This window comes from Podarcis filfolensis (assembly GCF_964270895.1).
Source record: "Podarcis filfolensis genome assembly, chromosome: 8".
Classification (NCBI taxonomy): Eukaryota; Metazoa; Chordata; class Lepidosauria; order Squamata; family Lacertidae; genus Podarcis; species Podarcis filfolensis.
In genome coordinates, this window is record NC_139611.1 from 50,204,772 (window position 1) to 50,229,454 (window position 24,683).

Sequence of the window (24,683 nt, forward strand, 5' to 3'; positions counted from 1 at the left end):
AATAATAAATGCTGGAAATGTAATGAAACTGAAGGCACTTTCTACCACCTTTGGTGGACGTGCCCAAGGATCAAGGCCTTCTGGGAAATGATCTATAATGAAATTAAGAAGGTTCTTAAGTGTACCTTTCATAAGAAACCAGAGGCCTTTCTCCTGGGCATGGTAGGCCAACTGGTGTCAAGGAAAGATAGGACGTTCTTTATGTATGCTACAACGGCAGCAAGAGTTCTGTTAGCAAAGTATTGGAAGACACAAGAACTACCCACGCTGGAAGAGTGGCAGACGAAGGTGATAGACTATATGGGACTGGCCGAGATGACTGGCAGAATCCGTGACCAAGGAAAAGAGACGGTGGAAGAAGAATGGAAGAAATTTAAAGTTTATCTTAAGAACTGTTGTAAAATTAATGAGTGCTAAAATGTCATGGGTAATGTAAAACAGAATTGCAGTGACAAATAATTGGGTAAGAGAAAAAGGATTAAAGAAAGTGAATTATAAGTAATTGAAATTAGGGGTTGCTGGGAAAGTTTAAAACAGGGATGCAGAAAAGGGAGGTATGGGGAAGTCGTTGAAATAAGGTTTAAGAAAAAGAGGTTATGAAATTATACATGTTTATATGTTTGTTTGTTTATGTATTGTCAGTTGTATTGTGTCTTAATATATGTTGGAAAATTAATAAAAATTTATATATATAAAAAAACAACAACAATCGGTCAGTTCTAGTATCCCAAATGCTAGAAAACAGAAGCCACTTCAGCAGAACCTCTTTCAAGTCCAAGCATGTTCACTGGGTGGAGCTGCTCAGAGGGCGGCAGAAGATTTTAAACTCACTCAGTGGCAATTTCTGGATCCATTTCAGTTGTGGTTTAGGCTTGGTTTTGGCACAGAAATTGCTTTGGTCTGCCTGTATGATGATCTCTGTCAGGAGAGAGACAGGGGAAATGTATCTTTGTTAATTCTCCTCAACTTCTCAGTGACTTTTGATACCATCAACCATGTTATCTTTCTGAAGTGGCTGTCTGAGTTAGGGATGAGTGGCGCTACTTTGCAGTGGTTCCTGTACTACTTAGATGGTCATTTCCCTCCCTTTTTCAGAATTCAAAAATGAGGCTGCTTTAGCATCTACCTACCTACCTATTATCTATCTATCTATCATCTATCTATCTATCTATCTATCTATCATCTATCTACAGTGGTACCTCGGGTTAAGTACTTAATTTGTTCCGGAGGTCCGTACTTAACCTGAAACTGTTCTTAACCTGAAGCACCACTTTAGCTAATGGGGCCTCCTGCTGCTGCAGCGCCGCCGGAGCACAATTTCTGTTCTCAACCTGAAGCAAAGTTCTTAACCTGAAGCACTATTTCTGGGTTAGAGGAGTATGTAACCTGAAGCGTATGTAACCTGAAGCATATGTAACGTGAGGTACCACTCTATCTGTCATCTATCTATCTATCTATCTATCTATCTATCTATATCTATCTATCTATATCTATCTATCTATCTATCATCTATCATCATCTATCTATCTATCATCTATCTATCCCATCTGTCGGACTTTCAGCACTGTATATGTGAGTGGCAAAAGGTGCACATATGGAGTGCAATCCTTTATGATAAAGAAAACAATATGGACAGTTCTCAACAGATCACACAGAACTAATCTAAACCTCTTAGTTTTCGTTTATGAATGTAGTCATTGCGTATATAATTTTCAAGTTCCAGACAACGTGAGAACTTTAAAATATATTGGAATGAAGCAAGGCACCTCTTGAAAAGCAAAAAGCAGTCTCTGGGCTTGTACTTTGGGGGAAGCAAAAGAGGGAAATGGAAATGGGAGAAACTGCATTTGCTCACGAAGGGAAGTCACGCTTCTGAAGGAGTTTGCGGAAATGCAACGGAGATTTGTATTGCCAATGCTTCAACTACTTACATTTACCTCTGTTCTAAAAGCATGCTACAAGTGGCATGGACCGGGGGCGGGGTAGGCTTATATCTTCACTTTCAGGAACAGAAAGTTCCCCCCCCTCCCCACCGCCGCCTGGAAGATGATGTCCATCTTCAGGTCCAGAAATCAAAGTGAATAGCTTTTAAAGTCACAGCAAAACAGGTTGCCCCCAGCTGCCTCCTGTTCCATTCCCTCCATCTGGCAGAACTGTTCAGTCTGAGTTGTTCAAAAGGTTATTATATATCTTACATATGGGTCATGTTATGCTTTGAAGTGATGCTAGAAGAAAACATCTTAGCTGAAACATGTGCAGCTCACAAGAGCCCAGCTGTGCGTGTTTTAAGTTTCAGAGAACTTCATTTCTGGTTAGGGAGCAAGGAAGTGTTGAAAACCCTCTTCAGTTTTTTACATGATCACAAGAAAAGAAAAAAAGAATTCTTGGAACTGAGCGAGGATCTTTTATTATATTTGGTTAACTGTCGTGACAGGGCTGGGGAACATTTTTCAGCCCAAGGGGAAGGCTGTGTTTCCTTCTGAGCAACGTTCCTTGTGCTGGGGTGGGTGGGGCCAGAGGCGAAATTAGGTGGAGAAACAAATGTAAATCTTACATTTGTATAATAGGTTGCTCACTAACTCAACTATCACTATCCTCCATCCAGGAGGCATTATCAGACTCCAAGGACACATTCCCGCCAGGGAAAACCAAACTCCGTGGAACTCTCACCCACAAGGGGTTATACAGACACCATTCCAACTGAGTTTCAGGTGCCCAGTCAAAACTGCTGTATTTCAGGAGACCTCTGTACCCAGAAATAAGCTTCCCAGATATTTTACATTTTAAAAACTTTTATTTTTAAGATTTGAAATTTGGGGGGTTTAATTTATGTTTTAAATTTTGTATATTGTTTATCTTATTCTTGTATGCTGCTTTGTGACCAACATGGTGAAAAGTGGGATATAAATCTCTATGTAAACAAACAAACAAACAAACATGTGGAGCATCACAAATTAACCACAAGTTGCATGATATTTCACAATTCTATAAATGCTGACACTTATTTAGCTAGCAGCCTTAAGTGAATTTTGCTCATCTCCTTTGAAAATCTGGACTCCCTCACTGCCTTTATTTTTTCTTCCTTTCCTTTTTGTGACACAAACTAGATCTCCAGAGGGATGGGGGAAAGAAATTCATTTCAGTTTGTATTGAAAGTTGATTCGACCCAATTTGCACTTTCTGGTATGTGAACCAAGAAACACCAGTCCTTCAAAATTCACACTTCTCTGCATTTTGCAGTTCTCTGGCCAAGTAATGTGTGCAAAAATGCATATGCAAGGGTAATTTGTGCATAAAAAGCACAGAAATAACACACCCAAATGCACTATGTTAGGGTAAATTGCTTTGCAAAAATGCGTATATTTGTCAACATTGCTTATAAACACATGGATATTTGGAATAAAATGCTGATAATTTTCATGAGGGCCTCTCTCTCTTTTAAGCAAACTGTTGTGGAAATGTGGGAAAGTGAATTTAAGATTGGAAAACTGAGAAACTGACAGATTTGTGCATCCCTAGTTCCTACCTCCCACTTCTTGCAATTAGTTTAATTCCAGAGCAGTCTGCTTAGTTTCTTGGCCTAACACTTCATCCTCCTTTTGGTGATAAAATGTTTCTTCCTCTGTTCCTGAGACATCAGCCAAATATTCCTTCTCCCGCAGAACTGCATTTGGTGCCAAATGCAACAGCTTCAGTGATGTGCCCTTTTGTATTTCCTTCCCTTTAATCCAGCGGTGGCTAGTAGCCCCTGGACCTGGTGAGGCAGCTCTGGACAAGGAAGTCATGTAGGTGGGGCCAATAAAGCCACATGGGTGGGAGCCAGGAGGCATAGCTGTCAACTTTTCCCTTTTCTTGCGAGGAATCCTATTCAGAATAAGGGAATTTCACTTTAAAAAAGGGAAAACAGCTATGCCAGGAGGTCACATGGACAGGCCCTAGTGCTGCTTTTCTTCCCATCATCCTCTCTTGCAAACTTGTGGACACAAAAGCATTGCAGTTGGTTTGTGTTGGCGTCCCTGGTCTCACAGTTTCTAGTGTGGGTTAATATCACAGTAATCATATATTACTTGAGAATTAAGCCCCACTAAATTCCATGGGGATAGCTCTCAACTAGTCCATTTTATACAAAGGCCTCATCTACAGGATCCAGTGATTCTAAAATAAAGCTTTCTCGAGTGTAGAGATGAATACATGCAGGTGTAGACTTCTTCAGTCTAACTCACGTGTGGAAAAAGTGGATTAACAGCCAGATAATACAGTGGTACCTCGGGTTACATACGCTTCAGGTTACATACGCTTCAGGTTACAGACTCTGCTAACCCAGAAATAGTGCTTCAGGTTAAGAACTTTGCTTCAGGATGAGAACAGAAATCATGCTCCGGTGGCGCGGCAGCAGCAGGAGGCCCCATTAGCTAAAGTGGTGCTTCAGGTTAAGAACAGTTTCAGGTTAAGAACGGACCTCCGGAATGAATTAAGTACTTAACCCGAGGTACCACTGTACTCAAATGTGAACAAGCCCCAAGACTATGTGGGAAACAGAGCCTGAATCACCCAGCAAAAAATCCCAGTACTGTACCCAACATGGTACAGAGTCTTCCCTCCTACATTATTAGGCCATGTAACTTTTTATATCGACAGATTATGAGAAGTACAGTATACAACCAGGGTGTGGGTGGAGGAGAGCCTTTCAAGAAGGGACTTCCAGAGCTCATTCAGAACACGGTCACCGTATGTTTTCTTTCTGTGTGGGAAGAGGCCAAGGCTGATGGATGATTTCAGGTGGGTATTTCCCTCTTCCTTTCAGAGCTAAACTAGTAAAAGATAAAACTACCGGTTGAGTTTAAAATTGCCCTGCTTCTACCACTCAGCAAACATGTTTTTGGACCTGAAGAGGATTGTGCTGAAATGGCTTCTGCTGGAGCTGTTGCTGCTGCTTCCTGGCGTTTGGGATGCTGGAGCTGACGAATCGTTAAGAGAGAGGGCTCTCAACCTCATGGTGAAAGTCCCTTTAATTGATGGGTAGGCCCGATTTCTTTCTTCGTCTCCCTGTCCAAAATACATTAAGACACCTTGTTGTGTGTCTTGGGCATTATGTATTCTTGGGCATTATGGGGCATTATGGGGAAGCCTGAGGTATCATATGCTGTGCTAAAAAAGACCTCATTTTGTATCAAAGGGAAAGCTTTCAAATTCTGCACCAAAATGATTATGCCATTAGATGATGGTGCTCATTTTACAGAACGCTTGTTTAGCTTTACTATTGCAATGTTGGCATTTCAATATTGTTATTCACAGTACTTAAAACACTGTTTCTTGGGGTGGCTGAGGGTCAGATTAGTGAATTAAGTGTCCCCTTAATTTCCCCTTATTTAATCAACTTTAATTTCTCATAGTGGGGACTTAGATTCCAGTTCCTTACTAGTCTTCCCCCCTTTTTTCCTCTTTTACCATGGAAAGAGAAGAGGGGAAAAATAATAGGAATCAGTTATTTAACACCCCCCACTTGGGAACAAAACAGCATGAATGAGGGCAATTAATTACTAATCCTCAGGCCACACTGAGCAAGAAAGCAATAATATGGCCTGAATCTGCAAGCAAAAAGCTTTCAATTTAACAAAATAGTTAATATGAACCCAAAAGCCTTAGTAGTGTGCTTTAACTTTCCACATTAGATAAGCTGGTGCTGCAATTGCATTTTTAGCTCTCTTTAAAAAAAATTTAAAAAAATCTCCAGTACCAGGTCTGATAAGCACAGGAGTTCAACACCAGAAACGGATGTGAGATGTTTGGGGAAAGTTTTGCCCTAAAAGGTACCACATAAATCTTTGAAATAAATAGCTGGTGGATTATTTCCAATATGGAGATGTGAGTGGTAACTGTGTGGTTTAAGTCTAAATTTAATTCTTTTTAATTGTTCTTGTTTATTTTAACTCCACCAGTGTGGTGTAGTGGTTAAAAGCGGTGGACTCGTAATCTGGTGAACCGGGTTCGCGTCTGCGCTCCTCCACATGCAGCTGCTGGGTGACCTTGGGCCAGTCACACTTCTCTGAAGTCTCTCAGCCCCACTCACCTCACAGAGTGTTTGTTGCGGGGGAGGAAGGGAAAGGAGATTGTGAACCGCTTTGAGACTCCTTTGGATAGTGATAAAGCAGGATATCAAATCCAAACTCCTCCTCCTCCTCCTCCTCCCCTTCTTCTTCTTCTTCTTCTTCTTCTTCTTCTTCTTCTTCTTCTTCTTCTTCTTCTTCTTCTTCTTCTTTTCTGCTGACCTCAAACCAAAAGAATTATGCCTGCTGGGTTTCTGCCTTGCCTTTGTGGTTTAAAGGGTTCCAAAGTTCATTAACTTAAATTGCTATCAGCTGTGTGGGAGACCTTAGCGCTTGGAACTAGAGTTGGAGCTTTTGGTGTTTGGGATGCAGGGTGAATGCTTTGCTGGAACTCTTCACACACAAATTGTTTACCTTTATGAACTGTGCTGCCTACTGCATTTTGTTGATCTCCACCAAGATTTACCAATGGAGATTTACCCACTGAGAAAGAAGAAGGAGAAGCCCCTCTGTAAAAAGCCGTAATAAGAAAGATAGACCGCTGAGTGTGGGTGAGGTGTCAGGATGAGAGAAAGAATTAAACCAAAATGCCTTTACAGCTAAGGTGGAGGTAATGCTGATTAGAAAACTTTACAACTGCTCATTAGACCAGAGGTCAGCAAACTTTTTCAGGAGGGGACCGGTCCACTGTCCCTCAGACCTTGTGGGGGGCCGGACTATATTTTTTTGGGGGGGAATGAACAAATGCCTATGCCCCACAAATAACCCAGAGATGCATTTTAAATAAAAGGACACATTCTACTCATGTAAAAACACACTGATTCCCAGACCATCTGCAGGCCGGATTTAGAAGGCGATTGGGCTGGATCTGGCCCCCGGGCCTTAGTTTGCCTACCCATGCATTAGACTGTACTATACTGATATGATATGACCTCGTGGATATGCAATAACAAGGAGTCATAGAGGACATGCAGAGTCTGCAACGCTCCCAAACTCCAAGCAATCTGAAATTGACAGTTTTATGCTTGGCAGTTTTGGCAACTCTGATCCCTCTGGGTATTCTCTTTCTGCGTCGAATCATCACTTCATTCTGGCAACTACTTTGGTGGAAAGAGGTTAATAAGGACAGCCAAGAAACGAGGACTGAGAAGTCTGCAGGATTTTGGATCTCAGCCTGGAGATGAGTTATGGCAGAACCGTTTTAAAGGGAAGTTAATCCTAATTCCAGACCAAGTGGCCCTTGAAATATCACCAGTGCCAAATGGGATCCTGCCAAATTGGCAGGGGAAAAACAGAATTGTGCAGAACTTAGACTAACTGTTTAAATTAAGAAGCCATTCAAGATATCTATGTCTAGAATGAATCTTGATGGGTCCCCTCAGTGCTGGGGAGGTTGTTCAATGCTTGGTACATGTGGTGGTCCTGCCCATGAGCTCAGGTGTTTTGGAACTTTCTATAACGAACAGTGCAAACATAATGGACTAGGTTTTCTGTTATATTTTATCAACAGATACCAAGAAGTTGTTCTAATTGGATATCTTTATAGGTTCAATCTATGTGTGCTGCTAGCATTGTCTGAATGACATTTTTTAAAATATGGAAAGGATGAAACACCCTCCCCCAAATCCTTCAACTCTTCCACTATGTATTTTTATCTTTCAGGCACAATGATCTGCCACTGAAGTTGAGATGGTTTTATAAAAACCAGCTGAGTAAAATTGATTTAAGGACCCTCAGCACCACATCCACAAATATTGAGAAGCTCCAGGCTGGTCATGTGGGTGCCCAGGTAGGCCAGGGTGGAAGTAGATCCGTACTCTTGGATTGAGTTCCTTGCTAGAGTGAGCCAGAGACCAAGCATGGGAGAGGGATGAGTACATTTCCAGCTTTGGCTGGATGTCTGTTGCCATGATGGAAAAGATGGAAGTGGAAATCAAGGCTAGATTGTAGACCATGTTGCAAGGTGTGTATGGAAACATATTTCCCCTTTATCTGCATTTCTGTATGGGTACACAATTAATGCTGCATCTAGGATTTGGGCAAGTTATCAGTTTGTGCCCAACCTGTGTCTCCTCAGTCCTAGTCTGGTGCTCTGACTATTATGGGACACTGGCTCTTGGTTGGTTGGCCAACCTGAACCCCTCTAGTGGATTTTGTGTTAGCGGCCAGGCCAGCACCATATGTCAGGAGGCCCTCAGCAGCATGTGCTGCCAATGCCCACCCCCAAACACCCACACTCTCCTCCGCTAAGATGGCTGCACAATGTATGTAGAGTTTTAGTGTTGGCCGTGGCAACACTTTTGATTGGGAGCCAAGTTCAGCTCCCCTCTGTGGGCAAAAGCTCTTCAATGCTCCTGCCCTTCCTTCTTTATCTTTAAAATGGTGTTGGACTGGAGCTGCGCAAATGGAGGACTGTCCCCTGACAGCTCTTCAAAGGAGAGGGCGAGTAGAACAGTGCTGTGGACCTGACAGAGGGCAAGTAAAACACGACCCACAACCCTCCTGAGAGATGTAGCAAGTCTCCTTAGCAGACAAGTCCTTGACTGTAGGAAGTTTATATTCTCCTGGCTAAGGGGCAGTGCAGCCTGTGGAAAGGAACCACTTTTCTGAGCAGTGAGCAGTTTGGTTTCATTCAGTGGTGGCAGTGGAGCTCTATCAGAGAGAACAGGGCACTGCCCCATCAAACTCTGTCTGCCCTCAGCCAACCCCACCTGGTGGCCATCTAGGCTAGGGTTAGCACTGCCTGTCAGTTCCATCCTCCTTAATCCCAGGGTTGCCATTGCAGGATCCTGCAGGCAGAAGGTTGAGGACAAAACTAGCATTAGCTGGCTCTGCCTGTCGCTGGCTGCCTCCCTCTTTCATCCTTCCTGCCTTCCACCTTACCAGTCCCAATGGGCAGCAGCCACCACTGGGAAGCGCAGGCTTATTGGGATTTTCACGATAATTGACTGGTTTTCAAATGGGCAGGTTAAGCACAGGTGGGGGATGCACAGCTTAAATACTCCAACAAATAGCCCAAACCCACATTAGATCTCTGGAGAGGCAGCCAGCACCCTCAAAACGCTGTTAGCTTTGCAGAGCCCCAAAACTCAGTTCTCTGCCTGCCTGCCTGCCTGCCTCACACTGCAGGCCTAGCCTGCCTTTCTACACCTGGCTGGGAGTGAGATGACAAGTCAACATCTATCTATGCCTTTTTGAACCATCTCGGTTCCCATAGAAACACATTGCCAGAAATTGTCTAACAAAAGAACGCTCCTGGCTAAATCCATCTGATCAGTCTGACCATTTTAGCAGCCCTCCCCTCTCTTGGCCAGATGCCAGTCTTACAATTGCAGAATCACAGAGTTGGAAGGGACTGTAGAGATGCTCCAGCTTTCCACCCATCCACCCACTCATGCTGACAAACTCTATTTTCATGTTTCTTTCAGTTTTGGTCAGTGTATGTTCTGTGTAGCGCTCAGAAGAAAGATGTTGTGCGCCTCACTCTGGAGCAGATTGATGTTGTCAAACGGATGTGTAAAAGCTATGAGGAACTGGAACTGGTGACATCTTCTGAAGGTGATGCTTGATATTGATTTTTATATTCTGATGCTTTCCGAACTTTGAGCTCTGGTCCATATGGCCCCTGGAAGACTGCCCAGAAGGCAATGTGACCCTCAGGCATAAGAAAGTTCCCCATCTGTCCTAGACCAGCACTAACACTACACTACACTGCACTGTCTCTAACTATAAAAGGTTTTAGCCACAGGCCTCCATGAGTTACACTCCATATTTATACATAAAAGGAAACCATCTGGTCCACTAACAGAGCTCTGGGAAATTAGAGGTGGGAGATAAGAATTCTACCCCCATAATTGTTCCAAACACTCACCCTGTGAGCTTTGTGGCTAAGAGAGGATTTGACCCCAGGGCTCCTCATTCCAAGTCCAACACTCTTAACTACTGCCCCACACTGGAACTGAAATTACTGTTAAGCTACTGTAGTTTATGACTACATGGTAAGTGTGCCCAGTGCAAGCTCTCTGCATTGCTCTCTTTTGATCATTCTGTGTTAATGTGTCTGGTTAAATTCAGATCTGTCTTTCTGATCAAAATCCAGGCATTGCCAGCACTGACAGCAAAAAGATAGCATGCTTGATTGGCATCGAAGGGGGGCACTCCATCGACAGCAGCCTCGCGACCCTGAGGATGTTCTACGAGCTGGGCGTTCGGTACATGACGCTGACCCATAACTGCAACACTCCCTGGTAAACTACAAACAAGTGTTCCTTCAGAGAGGGGCTGTTTCTTTTCTTTTTTTTTAATTATTTTTATTAACAGGCCAATCACATCACATTATCCAAATCACATTAGTTCCAAATTATACAGCCAAATTTTAAATTTTGTTGGGGGTACCCATACATCAAGCTCCGCACGAGTCCAAAACTCCGAACGAGTCCAAACATCACTTATATTACTGCTTTAATTAGACAGTTCTATCCAGTTCAATCTAGATAGTCCTTTATTACTTTCTTTCTCTTCTTGTTGTTATCGTATATTCCTTTCTTTGCGATCTCTGATAATTTTCACAAGCAGATTGAAAACAGGCATCCTCTGTGTGGGTTTTGTACTCTTCAAATATCATATCACTCAGGGACATCCTCTGTTCAACGCTTCCATAAAAAAAATATTAATCTTCGGTCTGTCCTTTACTTTTCTCAGGCTTGCCAAATAAATCAAATGAATCAGGAGGCTCTGTCAGGTCAAGCTTGCGTTCCAACATTCCTTCTCTTTCGAACGATCCTGATTCTCCTCCCCCTGTCCTTCTTTCTCCGGCAAGCCTGTCTTGGCGAGACGCCATTTTTTAACTGTGTCATAAAACTTTTCCTCTTTCTCACCATTCACCAATCCTCTCTCCTGTTATAATCCATCCCACACAGTTCTTGAATTCCTGCTTGTGATTAATAAAAACGCAACAATCTTATTTCTATCTGGGGTGAAGGGTTATTAATATCACATCGTGCAAAGAAGAAGAAATTTTTTTTCCTCCACCCCCCCTTCATTCCAAACATACAGTCTCCTAGTGGTGATTCATCAGAAGATTTACTTATCTACCCATCACTCCCGGTCACAGAGATCCATTAATCAGCAGTCTTATCTCTCGAACATTACTTGATGTATGTGGTTCAGCTTCATTCCAATCATATGTTTCCAATTATAATTCCGAGCTGAAGCTAACCAGCACGCGCTAATTGGAATCGGCGTCAGGAAGATCTGACTTCACCGAGGGCTTGTGCCAAGTGTTCGGCACCCCCATCTCTCGGATCAGGGGGTGCATTGTGAACACCGCTGGCAAGGCAGCGCCCCCCGTCTCCTGGGGGGGTAGGAAGACTGCATACTTCCCATAGCAGCCCCTTAATTACCTCGTATGGGTCAGAGAGATGTTATTATCGGCCATCTTCCAACACGCCACCTTGTGGCCCCCCAGAGAGGGGCTGTTTCTCTGCGATTTGCCAACGTTGCTTAAAATACTGCAATGTATTCCTGCAGTGAGAAAATAAATGTATTTTCCCCTTCAAGGAGGTGGGGTTCTAGGAATAGCCAATACAGTAGTAGTTTAAAAAAAACACACCCTACAACTGAAAGGAACTTGTGAGGTTACACGCAGCAAGTGTGTACAGGGACCATGGGTAGAAGATGTCGAATGTTCAGATTGCACAGGTTGATGGTTGACCAGTGAGCCACAAGCAGAACAGAAAGAGATTGGGGACTCAGCTACATTAGTAAGGAAAAAGCATTTTGTATGTGTTCTAACACTGTGAAAACAGATGGCGCTGTGGAGTACCATCTTTCGCCAATGTGATTTCCCATGTGGAAGTATACAACGTGTTTTCCTGAAACACTTTTTTTAATGTGTCTAGATCCAGCCTGCGATTACCTGCGCTGATTCAGAAAGGAGTTTAATACAGGTCACTATAAAGAAATATCCAAAATTTGTTTAGTCGTTTAGTCGTGTCTGACTCTTCGTGACCCCATGGACCAGAGCATGCCAGGCACTCCTGTCTTCCACTGCCTCCCGCAGTTTGGACAGACTCATATCCAAAATACACAGGTGTAAACAGTACTGGGCTAGATGATTCCTGTACTTCTTTTCCATTTGAATAATCATTTTCCTTCCCTGCATTTTTAGGGCTGAGACATCATCAAAGCAATCACAAGACTATCCTAACACTGGTGGCTTGACTGATTTTGGCAAAGTACGTAAACTGATGAAGTCCTTTGCAATGCCCACTACTGATTCTCTTCCGAAGAAGCATCCTAGCATCCTATAGCAACAAAAGCTTATTATCACCTGTCTGGGTTTTAGGCCAGTTTAATAGTCTTTCCCCAAAGAATCCTGGGGGTTTATAGTTTGCAGAGGGGGTTGAGAATTATTTTCTGGAGTTCTCCATCTCCACTCCACTCCCAGACTCGTAGGGAGGAATTCAACATTGTCAGCAGAGGCACTTCACTTTGCCAGACAATATCCTTCTTAAACTGTGGTGCCCAGAACTGGACACAGTACTCTAGCTGGGGTCTGACCAAAGCAGAATAGAGTAGCTGTATTACTTCTTTAAATCCAGACGCCATAATTCTGTTGATGCCGTCTAGAATAGCATTAGCTCCTTTTGCTGCTGTCACATTGTTGACTCCAGGATGCATGTCCAGTTTCTGGCTCTCCCTTCCCCACAGTCATTTTCAAAGCTCAAGAAAAATAGAATGCATATATTTCCATTGCCAAAGTGAAATGTGAGCTGTGCTCTATTTTTGGCCAGAGTAGCAAAACCGATGAAACCGTCTTGTTTATTTTTGTGCTAGGAAGTGGTGAAGGAGATGAATCGTCTTGGGATGCTAATAGACTTATCTCACACATCTGACACAACAGCAGCAGCTGCCCTCAGCGTCTCTCGTGCACCAGTCATTTTCAGCCATTCTTCAGCCTTCTCTATTTGCAACAACCCAAGGAACGTCCCTGACCATATTTTGCACCTCCTGGTAGGTGTAGCTAAAGCTTAATGCTTGTCCAAACCCAGGCAAAGGGAGGACATAATAGGGAGCTCAGAGGCACATTTTTTCCTCCCAGGTGCAAAGTCAGTAAAAAGAATTCTTCCTCAGAGAACCAATTCAAAGATGTCCAGGTAAAAGCAAGATGGAGAGCTACTTATAAAGCTGTATTATAATGGTCCATCTAGTTTAGTACTGCCAACACTGACTGGCAGGAGCTCTCCAGGGTTTCAGACAGGAAGTCTCTTCCAGTCCTGCCTGGAAATGCTTGGGACCTTCTGAATGCAAAGAAGATGCTCTCTTGCTGAGCCACAGCCCTTTCCTGGTCAATGTCTTAAAGCCTGGGTCACTATTGCTTAAGAAGGGAGGGGAAACCAAACTGATCCCAAATTATTCTCCTCTGTGACTGTTTGGTGATTGATACACTTGGAATATTCAAATATTTGTGGAATATCATATCTGCAACTGAAAATATTGTACTATTTGATACGTGCACATCATGGCATTTTGTGTTTTGCATGTGATCATTTCCAGAGGGGTAGCTGTGTTGTAGAAAAGCAACAAAAGAGTAATCTCTGCACAAATTGTGCGTACTTCTGTGCCACACCACCAAGAGGCATTGAATCATCTCCATCAATTTATTGATCACCTTGTACACAATCATCTCAAGGCAATGTACAATAGAAACAGCAAACAACAGAACAAGAATGTCTTCAGTTGTTTCCAGAAAGTGCTGGTATTGGGAGCCTGCCACAGTTTTACAGGAATGTTGTTTGAAACAACAGCCACATTGAAAGCCCTGCTCTGAGTTACTGCAGAGTAGGCTTCTGAGATCTTTGCAACTTCTGGGAGAAACTCAGTGATCTCCTGGGTATTTAAAGGATAAGGTGGTCCCTCGGATAACCTGGTCCCAAGCTGTATAGGGCCTTATATGTTAGTACCAACACCTTCAACTTGACCTGGTAGCAGATTGGAAGCCAGTGCAAAGCCTGCAAGATATTACACACTGGCAGTAGTTTGCCCCTGCAAGCAACCAAGCTACTGTGTTCTGCACCAGCTGCAGCCTCTGAACTGACCAGAGGACAAGATTCACCTGGTGCAAGACAAATACATTTCTTTTTTTGCCAGACCTTTTTACTAGGCTCTTAATTATCGGTGGCCTTGGGTGGATGGAATGTTTTAATCCTGCCTTTTAAAAAAATAGGATTGTCTTTTAGATTATTCTTTGTTTTTCCTTTCATGCCACTTTCAATGTATGTGTTTGTTTGCTTATATATTGTAAGTTGCTTTGAGTTCCCTTGGTAAAAAAATGACCGATAAGTTTAATAAATAATAATGAGAACAATAACCCAAAGGGTAGCCCCACACAGAGTGCATTGCAGTAATCCAATTGTGAACACTAGGAAAACGCAATCAGGCTGCAAGTGTTACTTTGGATTGTGGTGAATGAGCTGGCCATTCATTTTGCCTTCCTCCTTGCAGAAAGCAAACAACGGAATTGTGATGGTGACCTTCTTTGCCAAGATACTGGGCTGTGACAACAATGCAGTTGACATTTCGACCGTAGCAAGTGTGTACCTCCCAGGGCAGAAGTCAAGCACAGTGGGGGGACAAATCTGCCACTTTCAGTTCTCATTTTCCCAGTCTTAAATTCAGTTCTTCACATTTTCACAACACTCTACCAACAGGGGACGCGGGTGGCGCTGTGGTCTAAACCACTGAGCCTAGGGCTTGCCGATCGGAAAGTTGGAGGTTTGAATCCCCACTACGGGGTGAGCTCCCGTTGCTTGGTCTCAGCTCCTGCCAACCTAGCAGTTCGATAGCACATCAAAGTGCAAGTAGATTAATAGGTATTGCTCTGGCAGGAAGGTAAACGGCGTTTCTGTGTGCTGCTCTGGTTTGCCAGAAGCGGCTTAGTCATGCTGGCCACATGACCCAGAAAAACTGTCTGCGGACAAACGCCGGCTCCCTCAGCCAGTAAAGTGAGGTGAGCGCCACAACCCCAGAGTCATTCGCGACTGGACTTAACTGCCATGGGTCCTTTACCTTTTTTACCTACCAGCAGGGATTTGGAATACAAGCTTGTGTCTCCTTACCTTATTGCTGTACACCACCTTGATATTTTATGAGTGGGCAATACACAAACACTTTTATAAATAAATGAAAATTGCCACTGCTGCAATTAGTAGCACAAAAAACCCTTCCGTGAATTCCAAAGAGAGATTAATTTCTGCTGCTGATTGCAGTGCATGTGTCAACTTAGACAGGATCAGAGTGGGAGGGAGGGGTTACACCTCCATTCCCCACATGCTGCGGTCTTGATTGAAAATGGACAGCCCTGCCATGTACTTGTTAGCAATTGAAAACAAAAACAAAATCCCCACACCCAGTACTGACCCCAATGTTGCCCAGTGAACTCCATTGTTGAATTCTGATTTCAACTCTCTTCTCCCAGTCCAATTATTTACCAACCCCAAACCACACTAGTCACGTTTGCCGGTCTTTCTGAATCATGTAACTCATGCTTTCCATCCTCCCCTTAGATCATTTTGACCACATCAGGACAACGATAGGCTCAGAATATATCGGAATTGGTGGTGACTACGATGGAGTGAACAAGTTAGTAAACATTATTAGGGATAGGCAAGACTGAGGGACTAAGCTAGTAAATCAATATGTTGTTAACAACTTAATGAGTTCGTTAAACTGTGGGCATCCCATAAGCCACTGTGAGAACAAGACGCACTTGTGGCTCATGGATTTCCCCCATCCTGATTGCTTGGCTGTTTGGTTTGCTGCACTCTGCTAGATCTAATTGGTACTGTATTACTGTTTCTGGCATTGTGATTTGCTTTTTGTCTACTCCCTTGGCTTTGTTTGAAAAGAAATGTGGAAATAACAGCAGCAGGAGAAACAACAATAGTGTTTTACACTTAGGATTAATCTGCAAGATGTGAAGCAGTTGTTTCCATTTCACCTGGAATTTTACCAGGCCTGAATTGTTTGGAGATAATAAATAATAATAATAATAATAATAATAATAATAATAATAATAATTTATTTATGTCCCACCATCTGGCTGGGTTTCCCCAGCCAATCTGGGCGGCTTCCAACCAAATATTAAAAACAATACAGTGTCAGACATTAAAATCTTCCCTAAACAGGGAAGTTTTTGTCTTTTAAAAGTAAAATAGTTCTTTATTGCCTTGACATCTGCTGGGAGGGCATTCCACAAGGCGGGTGCCACTACTGAGAAGGCCCTCTGCCTGGTTCCCTGTAGCCTCACTTCTCACAGCGAGAGAACCGCCAGAAGGCCCTCAGCACTGGACCGCAGTGTTCGGGCTGGATGATGGGCATGGAGATGCTCCTTCAGGTATACAGGAGATACTGAGAAGCTCAAGTACATTTGCTACCCACCTCCCTCAACTGACTTTCCTCTGAGGGGAAAAGAATATACCATGCAGTAGCCTTTGCCAACCTGGTGCCTCTCCCCAGATACTTTGGACTACGACTCCCATCAGCACCAGCTGTGCTCGCTGAGGATGCTGAGAGGTGCAGTCCAAAACCTTGAGAGGGCACCAGCTTGATGAAGGCTGCTAAAAACCAGAGTGTAGGAAGCTACGAGAGTTCAGTGTGGCCTTGCTAGCTGGGCTTTTGAAGTCCACTGTAAACATCCAAGGGTTGGTTGAAAGCAGCTTGCCCCTTGCTTTGTTCTGAGAAGGACATCAGCCCCCTTCTCTGCAATTACTGGCCAAAGGGAACCGTGGCTTATATGGTGAATTGTAATTTCTTTGCAGGTACCCAGAAGGGCTGGAAGATGTTTCCAAATACCCAGCCTTGATCGAGGAGCTGTTAAGGAGAGGTTGGAGTGAGGAGGAACTGGAAGGCATTTTGAGACAGAACTTCCTTCGTGTTTTCCAGGAGGTGGAAAAAGTAAGAGTGAAATAATTCTATCTGTTTATCTAGCAGATCACCTTGGGCATTTGGATGTTCAGCTGAACTCATGCTAGGGATAGGGAAGAAATTCAGTTTAATGCAAAACTGCACTCATTTGCACTTCCTGAAACAAACCTAAGGGTCTGGTATAGATGCCTGAAGGGCCACATTCGGCCCCTGCGTTCCCTATTTTTGGTTTACAAGCATAAGTAATGCACCAGGCCTCCTGAACAAGCAGTAGCAACTTTGGGACTCTTATGGAAAACACATGTAATCTCCATATTCACACAACATGCCACTTGGGAATGTTGACGGGATACTTAAAACATTGTGTGATTAATTTTGCTTAGCAAAATTCTGGGGTGATGGTGGAAATAGATAACTTCGAAATTTGTTTGAATGGTTAAGGAAAGTTTAGATGATAGTTATAATAAATTGATTCACCTTATTGTAAACATTTATAGCAAAGCAAAATTCTACAAATTGAATTACAATTTTTAAATGCCTGATATTGTCTACTGGAACAGAAGAATGAGAGACATTGACTTAGATCCTATCAAAGTTAGCTGAGCTTAGGTCACACTGAAATCATTGGGACAAGTTAGTTGAGTCTTAAATTAACTCCTATCGGTTGCAATAGGAACTGAGTTCAATTAATTAAGTTGGGATCCAGCCCATTAAATATAATTATTATTATTAATAATAATTTTATTATTTATACCCTGCCCATCTAGCTGGGTTTCCCCAGCCACTCTGGGCAGCTTACAGAATATATAAAACATAATAAAGCATCAAACATTAAAAACTTCCCCATACAGGGCTGCCTGCATAACTTTCAGATGTCTTCTAAAAGTTATGTAGTTCTTAATCTCCTTTACATCTGAAGGGAGAGCTTCCCACAGGGAGGGTGCCACTACCGAGAAGGCCTTCTAGTTATGCTAATGGTCCAGTGGTTTAATGTGCTTATGGCAACTTGATATTTTTAAATTTATTTTCCTTCTATTTCTCTGGCCTCTTGAATGAAAGATAAGCAGTAGCTGTCAACTGCAGAGAGATATTACAGGCTTCCCATAGGCATCTGATTGGCCTCTGTCAGAACAGGATGCTGGGCTAGATGGACCTTTGGTCTGATCTGGACTTTTGGTTGTTGCTATTGTTGTTGCTGCTGCTGCTTTCTTAAATAGACAGACAGAACCATCAGTATATAAAGCAGCATTCCCCAGCCTGGGGCCTTTCAGGTATTTTGGACTACATCTCCCAGCTGCTTAGATACCTGAAGTGAAGCCCCCTGCAGCAAGCAGGTTACAGTTAAAACTTAGACAGCTGGTGGAAACAAAAGAGCAAATGGAAAGATGGTGTGGTGACTGTAGTGAGGAGTAATGTAAATAAATATATTCTGTATTCTTCATTCTTTCATCCTTTTTAGTTTCATTGTATTGAAACTCCTATGCACCAGTTAGAAAAGATTGGTATACAAATTATTGAAATAGATAAAGAGGACGAACTCTAGGTTCCAGTGGGTTTTGCCTTCTAGTTAGCTCTGAATTTTGGATTTTTCTAGGTGCGTGATGAGAGTGCTTCCATGACAGCTGGAGAAGAGGAAATTTCCCCAGATGACGTACAACACGACTGCCGTTTAGATCTGAGGGCTCCTCCTGGTTAATGTCTTCTTCGTCTTCTACTTGGGGACAACCAAGCACCTTAATATTGCTGTGTCCATGTGGGACTCAAGTTGCTCACAGAGAATAATAAAGCTACTTGCCTCCACGGACATGTAAACTGGTGGCATCTGGTGATCTTTTAAGATCAGGGGCAGGGATCCCACAGCCTACAGGCAGAATTAGGCCCGACACAGACATCAATTTGGCCCATGAGGCTATTCCCCCCAACCTACCCACTCCTGCCCTACATCTGTATTTTCAGGTGTGGGGTAGGTGGAGCCGCCAATGCACAATTGAGAGCTTTAAAGTATGCACCCTATTGTGCAATAATAATAATAATAATAATAATAATAATAATAATAATAATAATAGTATTTTATATTTATAAAAAGGCTATGTTTCTTTTGCTTTCAGAAATCCTCCTGGCTAGCCTGGACATATAGAGCACCCTGTAACATCACTATCCTTTCCATTCCCTACAGGCAGAGCTAAGCTTTCACAATAGTGAATGACTATTTTGTATGTGTTGGATGGCATCTGTTTTATTCTCAAGACAAACAAGATGAAAGTCACTGAGTGGGCTGTAGCACTTTTCTCATCTCGCCATTATTGAGTCACGGGAATCAGCGGGATTCTAAAAATTGGAGGAAGATTATTTTTCTACCAAGATATTACTTTCTGAGGGGCACAGTCTTCCCAGCCACAAAATATGGGGCAGCCAACATGCTGCCCTTCACATGTTACAAACTACAACTCCCATCATCCCTAGTCATTGGCCACAATGGCTGCTTGCTGGTGGGAGTTGTATTCTAAAACATCTGAAAGGAATCAGAATGGCTACACATAACACTGAGTAATGCTATCCAATTTTGTGCCTGTTGCATTTTTACCTAGTAAATCAGGAGTGGGAAGACTTCGGGCTTCCAGGACCCGAGAGCCACCAAAAGGAAATGTGGTGCCTCTTGGCACATGTTCAGCCCTGGAATTTGTTTTTGGTACATGGACTGGCCACACAATAATTCTACTTCCGGTCTCCACTGCACCCCTGCAAACCTTATTCATATCAGCAGCTTCATTTGCCATTGTGTTAAACAATTGGAAACTAGAATCCTTTCTGATATACTGAGAAATCAGCCAGAGACCTACTAGACAACCCCAATCTACCTTCTGCATGGAGTCAGAATGTCCATCTTGATTCTGGGGAGGGGCTAAGTAATCTGGGTTCAATCCCAGGTTCACTTATCTGGCGTTGCTCCCACCTCACAAGCTTCCATTACAGCCACTGCCCTGTCTCTGACTGCCAACAGGGAGGCTCACGAGCCTGGCTCAGACATGGTTTCCAGGGCTGCACCAAAGAGCATGTGCAGGCCCAGCCTGCCCTCATGAATGCTTGTTTGCTTGCCCAGCCCTGTCATTCGGGATGGGGCCCATGTGATTCACTGTGCCTGCCCCACTCTTCAAAAAAGGGCTGTGTCAGGTGTTGAGTCAGTGACTAGCTATTGCCCTGTCATGTGCCATAGAGCTCTGCTTTGAATTCCTGAGCTGTGTAACCTGATCTGTGTTTGGACATTGTAGTGATTTGGGGAATGAAACCTTTGGCAAGAATGGTGCCAAGAGTCCATGTACTGCATCCATGAGTGGGAGCCAGGACAGGGACATGCTTTTCTTGAGGGACATTGGCTTGCAGTGTAGCACCAGGCATCTTGCCCGTGAGAGCTTAACACTCCCATTGCCCAGCCTTCTTCCCAGGTCTCTTGGATGATTTCTCTACCCCTCGCACCATATCATTACTTACCCTGAAAAACAGAATTCACCCCAAAAGCTGCTCGATTTGCAGGTTCCATAGCAAAGGGTGGCTTGGGAATGGTGTCGTGGCAAGTTGTTTCACATACGCAGGACTGGGGATCAACAATTTGAAGGTGATGATAATGGCATCACCTATCAGCCTGGAGCTGTTTTCACGAAAACCGCAGTGATAGCAATGACAGGTAAGTAATTTTCACCACACACACACACACACTTTATTTATGCTGCAAAGTGTTTCAGCTTCCACCTTCTTCAGCTTCTCCGATAAAAATAAATTGATGCTTCCCTCCTGTCTAGAGAAAACATCCATCCAAGGGAGGTGGCAACTAACAAAGAAGCTCTGTGGTGGAGGCTGCCCTGTCATTAGTATTGAACCAAAATTCAGCTACCAGCCCAGTACATGGAATGAGGCTGGCACCATCTTACCCTTTGCCTCATGGTCAGCCCTGTATGGGCCATTAGGCTGCTTGCGTTAAGCCAAGAGGAAGGGAACAAAGTTATTGCTCTCCTTTCCTGAGTTGGAGCAAAGCTGGCAGGGTAGCTTTGCACACACTTCTAAGAACACCAGGAGAGTGCCCGGCAAGGTGGCTCATTCTGCATTGAGTTCCAGCTTACTCAGTCTAAGGAAGCAGGCCAGAATTAGCAGCCATAAAAGCCCAGACGAGCCCCAGCTGGCTCCTCTGGTCACCTGATCCCACTGCAGTACATACTTTGGCAATCTAGAGCGATGGCACTGCAGTGTGGCAGGGACCAGGCCATCAGTTCCCTCTGTTTGCAGTCTGCCACTGCCTCACCCACAAGACTTGATGCTGCTTGGGTTTTTCTGTCACAGCCACCATTCTATTGCTCCAGCCTCTTACAGTGACCCCTGCTGGAACAGGCTACAAGGGCTATCTAGGAAAACGTTTTCAGCAGTCTCTACCACAGGCATAGGCAAACTCGGCCCCCCAGCTGTTTTGGGACTACAACTCCCATCGTCCCTAGCTAACAGGACCAGTGGCTAGGGATGATGGGCGTTGTACTTCCAAAGCATCTGGAGGGCCGAGTTTGCCTATGCCTGCTCTACCAGTTACTTTCCTGAGGGAAACTTGCAGGAGGATTTTGCACCAGCAGTCAAGTAATTTATTTTGGGCAATCTGATTATGTAAAGTTTATTACTGATGTTTGAGATCAACTTAGCAACAGACACACTCAAGAAAAGTATTTTACTTCTGCTGGAGCAAATTTTCAATTTCTAAGGTGATTGGTGTAAATACCTTAACCATGCACCAAATACATTTTATTCATGGCGCAAATACTCCCAGAAGCACAGCTATTGCAACCTGATGCAATTCGCGCGCGTGTGTGTCTGTGTGTGTGTGTGTGTGTGTGTGTGTGTGTGTGTGGCTGTATTTTTTCCTGCAGTGTTTAAAAGCTGGAGCTAGGTGGCAGCACTTTCTCTGTGTTTCCTACTGTAACGGTAGGGAAGTAGCAAAGAATCCCCACCACCACCCTGCTTTAAAAGTAAAGGTTCCTGAAATTATGGAGCACTATCACAATTAGATAATTTTAGATTCGGGACTTATTGGGCTCGTGAATGGCATTGAATATTGCTTCACTTACTTAGAGAAGGGCTATAGCTTTGCATGTTAACTGTCTATGGCGTTTCCAGGTAAGGTTCTGAATGCTTGCTGTCTGAAGGCTGGAGAGCTGCTGCCAGTTGATATAGGTGAGCTACAAGACCAATGGCCTTAGCTGAGTCAGTGTAAGTTCCAGAACATGTGTTGAGTTATAGTGCATTGATATACTCTGCCTGCAGAAGGTCTCATGTTCACCTTCCAGTATCTGCGGTATGTTGCCCAGCATGGCTACACTGGAGTAGATAATACAGCTGTGGGAATTGGAGCTGATGGACACTGTAGTCCCAAACACCAGGTTTGAGGAAAGCTGTATAGCATGACTTAGTATAAGAACATTCCTGAGGAAGCCTGGGCAGTTGTGGAGGGTGATGCCTCTAACCTCCTTACCAGCCCCTGGTCTCCTCTTCTCAAAAGGGTTATTACCAATTCATGGCCAAACAATTCTCAGTATTTGCCTTTATATTTTGCCAGGGCTGCTTTGCAGTTGCTAAAAAAATGTAATTTCCTCTCTGCATTGGATCACCTCCATGCCTCAGTGACTATATTTTTTGTTGTCAACAATGTGCCGTCACAAGAGTAACTTGGAAAGTGGCCGGCTTAGCTCTCAGTGGTCCTCATTCATCCTATGGGACAAAGCATGTGAGTTGCAATCCAGGACACAGTTGTGAGGGGGGCAAACCTGCCACAAGTGGCAAGCACGAAGCCCACTGCAGCTCCCCCCCCCAGCCTTAGCCTCAAATCCCCAAGGGTGCATCTCTTCACTTTCTCCCAGAGAACATTATTGACTCGTAAAATGTATGCCCTGTCATTCTGCTGTAATCACAGCACTCTTGGAAGCTTCAATTTAAAAACTATTAACAGAATAGATCGTAAAACATTTACAAATGCAATAAAATGAGAGGCAGTTATAGCCGATAAAAACAGTTCTAAAAAAAAACACCCCAACAACTAAGGGGAATCATGTTACTGAAAAAACAAAAAACCTTCAGTCTGGTAGGTCAAAAGTGGGCCAGAGTAAGGCATCAGAAAACCAGTAGACTAGGAAAACCTGTAAGGTATGGACTTTGATTGTTCTACTTGCACAAAAAGGTATTAGCCAGGATAGATTAGATAGATGATAGATGATAGATAGATATAGATAGATGATAGATAGATAGATAGATAGATAGATAGATAGATAGATAGATAGATGATAGATAGATAGATATAGATAGATAGATAGATAGATAGATAGATAGATAGATAGATAGATGATAGATAGATAGATAGATGATACCCAGAGAAACAGGCAGGCAGCTATACTGTACCAGTCATCTCATCCAGCCTCGCTTGCACAATCTGCAGTGCAGGATGCAACACTGGCAGCCCTGACAGGTGCCCATCTAGTTTCTGCTTAATTCTCTCCCGGAGAAGAAGAGCTGACCAGCCCACCAAGGTAGACTGCTCTACTGTTAAAACAGTTGATCCTGTTAGGATGCTTCTCCTAATACTTAGCCAAGATCTTCCCTGCAATTTCATCTGTTGGTCTGTGTTTTGCTTCTGTGTGGCAGCCCTTCAGATATTCGAAGACCATTCATGCCTCCCCTTGACCTTTGCTTCTCTGAGCTGGCTCTTTCAAATAATTTGTTATAGGACTTGGTTTCCAGACCCCTAAGATAGTTGGGAATGAGATTGGGAGAGAGGTATTAACAGCTATTTCCACCCAATCCATAGCATAGATTGCTCTAATGCAAATTGTCTAGCTAATGTTCTATCCCAGTTCCTGCTGTTCGTGGGTTCTGTTCCCAGAGGAGTCCACTTAACCATTTCCCCACCTCTGTAGGTAAATATACTGAGTACCTTTTCCACTGCAGCGTTATGACATGCCTTGCCTGATTTTAAAGTGCTTTTGAGAAAGTCTGGTGAAAGGGAGGTCTGCAGAGTGCATAATCAAGCCCAGACGGCAAAACAGAAACATTTCAGAAATTCATGACTCCCTGATGCTCAGATAAACAGCATCAAAATGAGCCAAAGCAATGTTAAGTAATCTTGGCTCTGGCCAATTTACACAACTGTCTTGACATTCTCACATGCAGGGGAGGTACATAAAATGAAAAACAATTGGATTGGGCCAGCATCCAATTTCCCACAGGGGACAACCTGTGAAGCCCACAAGCAAGACGTGCACACCCGTTGTCCTTTCTCATTGTGGTTGCCCAGCAACTGCTTTGAGAGACTCAAGCTCCACCTGAAACAAAATATCGCACTACGGAGTGTTTCGGTTCAGCCAGCCATGCCCCCCTCTAAGACACTCCATTCCCTCTCTCCTGTCGGGTCATCCTCTCAAACAGCCAGACAACATTCCACAATCACTTAATTAGCTGAGACTGCACTGGGCTCTGAACTTCTGCAGAACTTGGAGTTTTCCTTCGGCTGCTGATATGTCCTGTGCATGGATGGTACTGTTTTGGCTACATAAGCCATGACACTCTGCTCCGAACACTGAAAACATAGAGGGAATGACACAGCCTCTGAACGCTGTGGTTGCATATGGCTCTTGTGGAAAGCATCCATGGAGAGACCCAGCCTTCTTCAGAAGTTTGTCTGGTTTC

The 24,683-nt window shown here is 43.6% G+C and overlaps 1 protein-coding gene across 2 annotated transcripts; it reads left to right on the forward strand.

Moving 5' to 3' along the window:
- Positions 1-4,660: 4,660 nt before the first annotated feature.
- Positions 4,661-18,775, forward strand: LOC310767708 (dipeptidase 2-like). 2 transcript variants are annotated; one of them, XM_083624968.1, is made up of 11 exons: positions 4,666-4,779; positions 4,869-5,019; positions 7,710-7,836; positions 9,476-9,605; positions 10,147-10,294; positions 12,217-12,283; positions 12,885-13,061; positions 14,553-14,640; positions 15,614-15,689; positions 16,868-17,003; positions 18,568-18,775. In XM_083624968.1, exons 1-11 carry the CDS (start codon positions 4,770-4,772, stop codon positions 18,667-18,669), a joined length of 1,212 nt encoding a protein of 403 aa, XP_083481094.1. In that variant the 5' UTR covers positions 4,666-4,769; the 3' UTR covers positions 18,670-18,775. The 2 variants fall into 2 exon arrangements, with proteins under 2 accessions (XP_083481095.1, XP_083481094.1); XM_083624969.1 differs by lacking the exon at positions 4,869-5,019 and having other exon boundaries at positions 4,661-4,779.
- The last annotated feature ends 5,908 nt before the right edge of the window (positions 18,776-24,683 follow it).